The sequence below is a fragment of the Mandrillus leucophaeus genome, unplaced genomic scaffold (assembly GCF_000951045.1).
Source record: "Mandrillus leucophaeus isolate KB7577 unplaced genomic scaffold, Mleu.le_1.0 Scaffold40, whole genome shotgun sequence".
In the NCBI taxonomy this organism is placed as follows: Eukaryota; Metazoa; Chordata; class Mammalia; order Primates; family Cercopithecidae; genus Mandrillus; species Mandrillus leucophaeus.
The window spans coordinates 7,867,155-7,877,937 of NW_012104254.1; the positions used below are offsets into that span (position 1 = coordinate 7,867,155).

At 38.9% G+C, this 10,783-nt stretch overlaps 1 protein-coding gene across 4 annotated transcripts in view; it reads left to right on the forward strand.

The window, feature by feature from the left end:
* METTL8 (methyltransferase like 8) overlaps positions 1–10,783 on the forward strand; it is a 107,743-nt gene that overhangs the window by 90,550 nt on the left and 6,410 nt on the right. For all 4 annotated transcript variants that reach the window (XM_011991936.1, XM_011991933.1, XM_011991932.1 and 1 more), the window contains 4 exons: positions 442–812; positions 2,504–2,553; positions 7,875–7,938; positions 8,753–8,892. In XM_011991936.1, the coding sequence (XP_011847326.1) occupies positions 442–812; positions 2,504–2,553; positions 7,875–7,938; positions 8,753–8,892 (625 nt within the window). The remainder of the gene's footprint in view (positions 1–441; positions 813–2,503; positions 2,554–7,874; positions 7,939–8,752; positions 8,893–10,783) is intronic.

Here is a 10,783-nt window from a genome sequence, read left to right on the forward strand (position 1 = left end):
CCTGTAATCCCAGCTACTTGGGAGGCTGAGGCAGGAGAATGGCATGAACCTGGGAGGCAGAGCTTGCAGTGAGCCAAGATCATGCCACTGCACTCCAGCCCGGGCGACAGAGTGAGACTCCGTCTCAAAAAAAAAAAAAAGATAACAAAATTAGAAAGTTGTTTGCCATGATTATATTTCTCACAAAAATTGGCTAAACTATTAAGATAGAAGCAGATTTACAGGGGTAGGACTAAATATCCCACATTTTGACACATTTTGAGAGAATTAAAGCTCTGTAGTTTCAACCTTTTATCAAAATATAATATTAAAGTTATTCACTAGTAAATATAATTGTCATAAATGATAATGTATATGTTTAACAATATTTAATTATCAAGATAGTAGCTAATAGTAAATATTCATAGTGAAATAAATCTTTCTTTTTCCTCTTTATTTTAGTTAAGTATGAGAGAGAAGCTAGTAAATACTGGGACACATTTTACAAGATTCATAAGAATAAGTTTTTCAAGGATCGTAATTGGCTGTTGAGGGAATTTCCTGAAATTCTTCCAGTTGATCAAAAACCTGAAGAGAAGGCGAGAGAATCATCATGGGATCTTGTAAATACGAGTGCTACAAATTGTTTCTCAAGAATGCACTGTCCTACTATGCCTGAAGAAAAAAATCATTATGAGAAAAGTTCTGGCTCTTCAGAAGGTCAAAGCAAAACAGAATCTGATTTTTCCAACCTAGACTCTGAAAAACACAAAAAAGGACCTATGAAGACTGGATTGTTTCCCGGTAGCAATGCCACTTTCAGGATACTAGAGGTACTGTGCTTAAGGGACAAAAATGGGAGGTGACAAATAATTTGAAAATGTACATTCTGTATTACTTTATTAATAATGCAGATTTTTTTTCGGTAGAGAACTATCAAATCTAAATAAGCATTCAGTATACTTTGGTGCATAAATAATATTTAAGGGACTCATGTCTTTTAATCAGTCATGTTTTACGCTTGTGGTTTAAATTTGGTTTTGTTGTGCTTTTTTTAAAAAAAAAAATTGTCTGTTTTCATTTTAATCTGAGGTTAGTTTTAAGTACCAATGAAGTTTTGGCCTTAATTTTTACTCTCTTTGTTATTACCCCTTTTTAGGCGAAATAGAAATAAGTGAGATATATAATTTGCTATAATCTGGTGTAACCTTGGTTTTCTATTTTTACAACTAAACCCTGTCTTTCTGATTTTAAAGGCAATGTATACTGATTAGAGAAAATTTGCTAACGAGGAGATAAATTATCACCAATCCTACGAACAAAGGATTTAACCACCGTTAACATTTTAGTGACCTTTTTCTTCTTCCTTTTTTTTTTTTTTTGGTTTTTTTTTTTTTTTTGAGACAAGAGTTTTGTTCTTGTTGCCCGGGCTGGAGTGCAGTGGTGCCGTCTTAGCTCACTGCAGCTTCTGCCTCCTGGGTTCAAGCGATTCTCCTGCCTCAGCTTCCCGAGTCTGGGATTACAGGCGCCTGCCACCACACCCAGCTAATTTTTTTGTATTTTTAGTAGAGACAGGGTTTCGCCATGTTGGCCAGGCTGGTTTTGAACTCCTGACCTCAGGTGATCCGCCCGCCTTAGACTCCCAAAGTGCTGGGATTACTGGCAGGAGCCGTGGCGCCCGGCTGACTTTTTTCTTCTTTTGTTTATTACTGTACATGTATTCTAAGTTTTGTTTGTTTCTATTTAACATGGTATCATAAGCAGTTTTCACTATCTTTAAAAATTCTCTATATTTTCATGGCTAGAAAATATTTTACTATGTGGAGTACTATAATTTTACCTATCTATTTTCACACTACTGGACATTTTAGTAGTTTTCAGGTTTTCTGAAGCAAACATCTTTGGGTATAGAGCTGCATTTTCTTTTATTGTGTTAGCTTAGATTTTCTAGTTCATAATTTATGAAGTTTTTAATACTTTTAAAACATATTGCCCACTTGCTTTCTAAGAAGTTGTACTAATACCATTCCATGATGGTGTATGTCTGTTTCATCACACCCTCATTGATTGAAATATTATTTTAATGTTTCCCACTTTGTTAGACAAAAATTGTACCTTGTTTTAATATGCATTTCTTTGATTACTAAGTAGGTCACCTAATTCAAATGTTTAGAATCATTTGTACTTCTTTTGCGTTTTGTCCATTTTTTTTCTCTGCTTATCCTTTTCTTTCTAATGAGCCCTGCCCTTTACCATATATATTGCAGTTTTCTTCACAGAGTATTGGTTATTTTTTAATTTGGTTTATTTTAGGTTTTGGTGTGTAAAAATTTTAAACGTTTCCATAGTCAGATTTCTTAATGTTTATTCCTGTGATTTATTTCACTGCTTTTGAGTTTAGCAAACTCTACTGAACCCAGAGATCCAGTGAGTCTAATTGTTTTTTTGTTTAATAGAAAATCTGACATTGGTGACAAAAATTTAACTTTGCTTTTTTGATATTTGCTTGTTCTTTTGATTTTAGGTTGGTTGTGGAGCTGGAAATAGTGTGTTTCCAATTTTGAACACTTTGCAGTGAGTTTTAAGAGTTTTCTTTCTACAGAATTTTACATATTTATGGAATGTTGAGAAATTCTGGGAAAATATTGTCATGTGTGTGCCAGTAGTGTTCCTAATTCTTATATGAACAATGGCTCAAGCAAATTTCAAAAGAAATGTCTTAATCTCAATGTCTACTTTCATGTGAACTGGGATTACTCTGAACATAGTGTTTCATAGCCATGGGTTGTCCATCATTGTTTTGAAGTAATTTTTTAAGCTTATGTGTATATGTATGAGAGAATAAGAAAAGAGGAAGCGGACCAGGCATGGTGGCTCATGCCTGTAATCCCAGCACTTTGGGTGACTGAGGTGGGTGGATCACTTGATGTCCGGAGTTCGAGACCAGCCTGACCAACACAGTGAAACCCCACCTCTACTAAAAATACAAAATTAGCCAGGCATGGTGGCACATGCCTGTAATCCCAGCTGTTTGGGAGGGTGAGGCAGGAGAATCTGCTTGAACCAGGAGGCGGAGGTTGCAGTGACCCAACTGCATCATTGCACTCCAGTGTGGGCAACAAGCGCAAAACTCAGTCTCAAAAAAAAAAAAAAGAGGAAGTGAGTTCCTCCTTCCACTGAGCTGTGAACTGCTAAACTTCAGAGCTTATTTACTCTTCCTGGATACTTAGATGTCATTTTACACATAGAGAATTGAATGTAAAGCTTACAACTTAACCCTCATTTTGTCATCCCTTCTGAAGCAACACCCTATATAAGATGTTTGCATGCCAAATCATTGTGTCTAGGCTTAAAATTATTTGGAGGTAGCAGCAACTCATCCTAAGACTCAAAAAAGCAGCTGGGCTCAGTGACTCGTGCCTGTAATCCCAGCACTTTGGGAGGCCGAGGCAGGCAAATCAAAAGGTCAGGAGTTCAAGACCAGCCTGGCCAATATGGTAAAACCCCATCTCTACTAAAAATACAAAAAATTAGCTGGGTGTGGTTGCGGGCACCTGTAATCCCAGCTACTCGGGAAGCTGAGACAGGAGAATCACTTGAACCCATGAGGTGGAGCTTGCAGTGAGCTGAGATGCACCACTGTACTCCAGCCCAGGCAACAGTGCAAGACTTCGTCTCACAAAAAAAGAAAAAAAGCAGAGTTTGACTACAGGGACAGAGATTTGCTCCAGGCTCACCCTTCCTGTTCAGCATTTCACCTGTGTCTTTTACTCTTTCCATGATGAACACACAAAACTCTTCAAACACCTTTTATCTATGGCCAGTCTGCCAAGCTCTGTTCTTTTTTAAGTTTACACATTATTTTTCCATTATAAAATCAGCATTAGCACGTTGCAGAACATTTCCATTAGAGGGAAAGGGGAGGGAGGGAATCACTCATCATCCCCATCATCCTAACATAGCCAATGACAAAATTTTTGTTTTAATTCCTTTCAGTCTTTATGCATATTTTTAAATGATGTGATCTTTTAAATTTTTTATTATGAAAATGTAAAAGCATCTGGGGCCTGGTGCGGTGGCTCATACCTGTAATCCCAACACTTTGGGAGGACAAGGCAGGCAGATCACTTGAGGTCAGGAGTTCAAGACCAGCCTGGCCAACATGATGAAACCCTGTCTCTACTAAAATTACAAAAATTAGCTGAGTATGGTGGTGCACACTTGTAATCCTAGCTACTCAGGAGGCTGACACAGGAGAATTGCTTGAACCCGGAAGGCAGAGGTTGCAGTGAGCTGAGATCACACCACTGCACTCCAGCCTGGGTGACAGAGCAAGAGACTCTGTCTCAAAAAAATTTTTTTTAATAAAAAATAAAGCATTCAGAAAAGCGAAGAGTACAGTGAATTTCCATATGCCCACCACCTCAATTCAACAATTGCCAATATAATGCCAACATCATGACACTTTGTCTTTGATTATTTGGGATATAGCTCCCAAAACTTAGTATACTCTCTAATATTGTTGTAAATCTAACATAATGAATAGCGAGTAATTCCCTACTATTATTTAATAACCAGCTAATGTGGCCAGGCATGTGTGATGCTGGTAAATTTACAGTTCTGAATGTCCTTTCTCTTTGTGTTTTTGTTAGTTTTGTTTTCCTTTTTCTAGTTTCTGGGCTGAAATTTCCAATTTCCTTATGTCACATAGCCATATTCCTTTACCCCAGTGATCGCTGAGCTTATAATACACATAAATACACTACAATGGCAGTTAATTGTGTGTTATTTTATGACTGATCTCAAGGTATTATTTAGCATGTCATTTCTTTATGCCTTGTCTCTCCAACCACTTTTTATATTCCTTAAGGCAGAGGGCATATTTTATCCTAATCTGATTTCCCAGGTTGCCTAACAGTACAGCATAGTTAGAGCTCAATACATATTACCTGATTAATATCTCTGATTCCCCCACTTGCTAGTTATATTTTTCACCTCTCTGCTTCTCCCTTCAGCTTGTAATTGCAAGCTCTTGGTTCCTCACTCCCTAACTCTTTCTTCTTGGCTGTGTCTTTCTTTCCCTCTTACCCGTGTTTTAGAAATTACTGTAGCTCAATAACCTGAGATAATTAATTCATCTTTAAAAGGCAACCAGTGATTAGCCTTCCAAAGGAATGATTAGACTTTTTTTTTTTTCTGCTTAAGAAATTATGTTTTACTACTTTTAGAGAGTATAGGATTAATGTTTTACATTTTCAGAATATTTTACCATAATTAGACCTCTAAAATGAAGAGGTCGTATCATTCTCCAAGGATCATTTAATTCATAAACCCCTGCCAAGAGAGTCCTTGGTGGTGTGGTGGTAGTAGTGATATTTACACCTGTTTGCTGGGAGAAGGGCCAAGGTAGTCAGCTGATTTTACAGAAAGGTTCTGGGAAGTCATTGAGTGGTCACAAGACATCAACCTGGGCTGCTGATGAAGTGGGAATTCCATCTCAGAGGTCATGCTGCCACCCTGGCAGGACACATGGCAAATGGCACATGCTTTCCTTTAGCTCCTAGACTGTTCTATATCTTATGGGTATTCGGTTTTTTACTGCCCACAGGTAGACTGCAGACCTTTTATAATGAGCTAGACATACCAGTGTCCAGAAAAGCATTTTGAGCTATATGGAAGTTTTTTGGGTTTTGTTTTGTTTTGTTTTGTTTTAGAGGACTATGTTAGTGTTTAAGTTCCTGGAAGGCAAAAGCAATCTCCTTTAATAATAATAGTGATGATAATAATAGCAACAACAATTATAATAATGACTAACATTTATTGAGTGCTTACTCTGAGTCAGACACCTTTCTGGAAACTTTAGCTGTAAGAATCCATTCACTTCAAACAACCATCTTAGATGCCATGTTTATCTCTTTTTTAAAGATGAGGGAACTGAATTAAAGAAGAGATTAAGCAACTAGCCCAAGGTTACGCAACTAAGTAGTAAAGCTGAGAATCAAACCTTAGGCAGTCTGGTTCCAAAGCCCTTGCCCTTAACCTTTAGCCACATAGTGCTACATCTATCTGAGTGTTTGCTGAGAACATTTCAAATATATTTCAAACCACCCAGCAAATTACAAGTCACAATTATATGGATTTCATAGGAAACAACAGGGGAACATGTAGAAGTAAAGTGCTATTTTTATGTTTGACAGATGAGAAAAGACCAAGCAGTACAAGTTTTAACTTTGATTCAGTACTGGTTAGCTTTTCATAAACAAATCCTATTCATCATACTTTAACTTATTTGGATAGATCTTAAATTGAATGCAAATCCCTAGTGCCATAGAATGAGTGAATTATATGTTAACATAGTTATTCATCAATGAGTTGCCTTTAAGAATATAATCTGAGGCCAGGCACAGTGGCTCACTCCTGTAATCCCAGCACTTTGGGAGTCCGAGGTGGGTGGATCACCTGAGGTCAGGAGTTTAAGACCAGCCTTACCAACATGGTGAAACTCCATCTCTACTAAAAATACAAAATTAGCCGGCTGTGGTAGTGCATGCCTGTAATCTCAGCTACTTGGGAGGCGAGGCAGGAGAATTGCTTGAACCCAGGAGGCAGAGACTGCAGTGAGCCGAGATCGTGCCATTGCACTCCAGCCTGGGCAACAAGAGCGAAACTTCATCTCAAAAATAAAAAAAAGAGTATAACCTGAGCCTGGGTCAGATTTTGCTAAATGCATATTTGGGCTTGTATTCCATATTTATTTAGAAGTTCGCCTTGCTTGGAATGCTTCTTGAGTCAGATTAGAAGTCTTAATGATATGCTTCAAGGCCCACCTTTTTATCCTGCCATATACCAGTTTGGGCTCCCAGGATTAGTGCTGCTTCTCATCCCTGCATGTGACTCCCACTTCTAAACTCTTCAACCATTTCCCCTTCTTGTCACTTAACGATATTAACCTCCTCCTTCAGAAATTTTAAGACTTATACCTCAGGGTGCTGGCCCTCTCCACACCCCTGTAGAAGTTGTATAAAACCAATTATGTTGCCAACTAGACTAGAAAACCCATGAGAGCCAGGACCATCCTTACTGTTTAATGACATGCTGAACTCTTTCTGTAGTTCAGACATGGTACTAAGCAACATGATGCAATGATTATTTGATACCAGCATACACAGTATAATCAGGAGGAGTACTGGCCTACAAATTTCAGAGTATATGACTGCCTTAGTAACCATGAACCAGCCATCATTACTGAATTTCAAATAAAGGCCAAACAGAACATATTTAAGTTAAGAAGAGGCCAATTAAAAATCATATCGCCTATTGGCCAGGCACAGTGGCATGCATCTGTAGTTCCAGCTACTCAGGAGGATGAGGCGGGAGAATCACTTGAGCCCCAGAGGTCGAGGCTGCAGTGACCTGTGATTGTGCCACTGTGCTCCAGCCTGGGTGACAGAGCGAGACCCTGTCTCAAAAAAAAGCTGAGGGGTGGGGGTGGAAATACTTATTAACGAGTCAGACCTACAGTTTCCTTTCTTCTCTAGTTTGAGCATTTCTGGACTCCAGATATAAATATTTCTTCTGGCTGAGCACAGGGGCTCACACCTATGATCCTGACAGTTTGAGAGACTGAGGCAGGAGGATCATTTGAGAACAATAGCTCAAGACCAGCCTGGGCAACATGGTGAGACCCCATCTCTACAAAAAAATCTAAAATTAGCTGGGCATGGTAAGGCACATCTGTAGTCCTAGCTACTCAGGAGGCTGAGGAAGGACGATCGCTAGAGCCCAAGAGCTCAAGGTTATAGTGAGCTATGGTCGCGTTACTGTACTCCAACCTGGGGAACAGAGCAAGACCTTGTCTCCAAAAAAATAAATAAATATTTCTTCCATCTTCATAGGAACTCTCCAGAGTCCTTTCTGTATTGTTGTGATTTTGCTGCTGGAGCTGTGGAGCTCATAAAGGTATGCTACTCCCAGGAATCATACCAACTGATGCCTAAGGTATTACCCCAGAAAAATAAAAGTTGTTTTGATTTTAAGATCACTAGAGGTGGGGCGTGGTGGCTCACGCCTGTAATCCCAGCACTTTGGGAGGCCAAGGTGGGCAGATCACCTGAGGTCAGGAGTTCGAGACCAGGCTGGCCAACATGGTGAAACCCATCTCTACTAAAAATAAAAAAATTAGCTGGGTGTGGTGGCACGTGCCTGTAGTCACAGCTATTCGGGAGGCTGAGGCAGGAGAATGGCTTGAACCCGGGAGGCAGAGGTTGCAGTGAGCCAAGATCACACCATTGCACTCCAGCCTGGTGACAGAGAAAGAATCTGTCTCAAAAAAAAAAAAAAAAGAAAGAAAGAAAGGCCAACAGCACATAAGAAATGACCAGACAGGGTACTGACCTACAAAATTTAGAATGTATACCTGCCCATGAATAATTGTAGTCCAAGCAGAACCTCTTTAAGTTCAGAAACAGCAACCCAGAGCAGACCTCTAATAATACTATCTACTAACTCAGAATACCCTCCTCTACTTTTAAAGTTAAAAAGGGATTGCGAAGGATATTTGTTATCAAGGCCAAGAGCTAGCCTTAATTTTTTTAGGGCAGCTGGAAATAAGCTAACAATACTGAATTGGAAAAAAGTGTTCAGATTGACAGAGGAAAGGCTTTTGGGAGAAAAGGTTAAAATTTTGACCTTTTTATTAAAAAAAAAAAAAAAAAAAAAATTCCCGGAAGTCTACTAAGTCCTCTTTTTGCTTTCTGTTCCTTTATCATGACAGTCACACTCGTCCTACAGAGCAGCCCAGTGTTTTGCCTTTGTTCATGATGTATGTGATGATGGCTTACCTTACCCTTTTCCAGATGGGATCCTGGATGTCATTCTCCTTGTCTTTGTGCTCTCTTCTATTCATCCTGACAGGTAAATGAAGACGAAAGGGCAAAGCAGATGTGTAAAGCTCCTTTATCAGTAGTGGTTTTCAGAACTATCAAAGCAAAAATGACAATTTTTGAATTTATTATTTAGTGAGCGACATTATGTATAATATGCAGCCTTTTAATGGCAGTTTTTCCTTTCTTCGTACTTTTAGACAGAAACTGGTCAGACTACTTCATTAATGAGCTTTCTGTCACTGTCAGAATGAAGTGAGCATATTCTGGCAAGACACATACCTATTAAAAGTGACAGTGCTTCAAGGAAATTACAAATTCAGAACAATCTAATAGACTCCCAAGAGGGAAATTGTACTTGGCGATCAGAAACAAACATCTTTAGTGTAGTGTCTTCCTGAATGTTCATGAAGAGGTGGGCTTGGGATCTGTTTGGCTTCACACAGGCCTGTTGATGGGCTTTAAAAATTTTGTTCTAAAGAAGCACACTAGGGAATTAGGAGTTACTAAGATTTGCCAGATTATCCTTGGACCTTTATGATCTAAGGTTAGCCTGATGCCATCATTTAAATATTTATGACTTAAAGTTTCATACAGTGTTTTAAAACTATAAACATAGCTTTTCTCCAGAGAGAAAACATAAAGAGATATTACCAGCAATTAAAATGATTACCTTTCTTAAATCTTGCCACCTTCTATGTATTAAAGGGTAAGTATCAGGTCTGTGCTTTCATAAGGTTTCTTAACATTGGGTTCTCATAGTTTCCTGGTAGGAGATACAGACTTGGCGTCAACCACTTTTTGTTTGATGAGTATGATGACCTTTTTCCATAGAAACTGAGTCACCATGTGCTTATTTCTTTGCAATTAAAAGGCCACTAGGACCTTTATAATTCTTTTACTTCCCATTGAGAAGTGAGCACTTTGATTACTTGTAGAAGAATAAATTCCATTTCCAAATAAATCTGAAATAAGATACATTAGCACCTAGTGAGGTATGTCAGGTTTTATGAAGCTACTGTTTCCTCCCAGTTTCTATAACCTATTTCTTTCTGCTAATCTGTTTAGACTGTAGGCATTGTTCAGGTACTAATAGAAAGATGTCATCTATGTGTTTGGTATCCTCATATGAACAGTTAAAAGGATGGAGGAGGCGGATAGAGAACAAGATTTCCCATTTGATACCCATAACAAGAAACATTTAAATTCTACACATAGCCACAAAAAGACTATTTGAAATTAGTTCAGATAATGTATTTTCTCGTGATTTGAATTGAATGTTAAAGATAAGAGAAAGGCCGGGTGCGGTGGTTCACGCCTATAATCCCAGCACTTTGGGAGGCCTAGGTGGGTGGATCACCTGAGGTCAGGAGTTCCAGATCAGCCTGGTCAACATGGTGAAACATCGTCTTTACTGAAAAATATAAAAATTAGCCAGGCATGGTGGTGGGTGCCTGTAATCCCAGCTACTTGGGAGGCTGAGGCAGGAGAATTGCTTGAACTCAGGAGGTGGAGGTTGCAGTGAGCTGAGACTGTGCCATTGCACTTTAGTCTAGGCAACGAGAGTGAAACTCTGTCTCAAAAAAAAAAAAGAGAAGAGAAAGCAGATGCCTTGGGAAGATTGTGTCTATCATATAGCATTTCATTCTATTTATTATAAAATGAATTTAGATGTATCATGACAGTGACCACTGTCTTACCTACGTAGAAATGATCTAAAAATAAGGTGAATGAATAGAAAAGGGACAATAGTAAATTTTTTTAAAAGGCAAGGCAGGCCGGGCCGAGCACGGTGGCTCACCCCTGTAATCCCAGCACTCTGGGAGGCCGAGGTGAGCGGATCACGAGGTCAGGAGATGGAGACCATCCTGGCTACCACAGTGAAACCCCATCTCTACTAAAAATATTTTTAAAAATTAGCC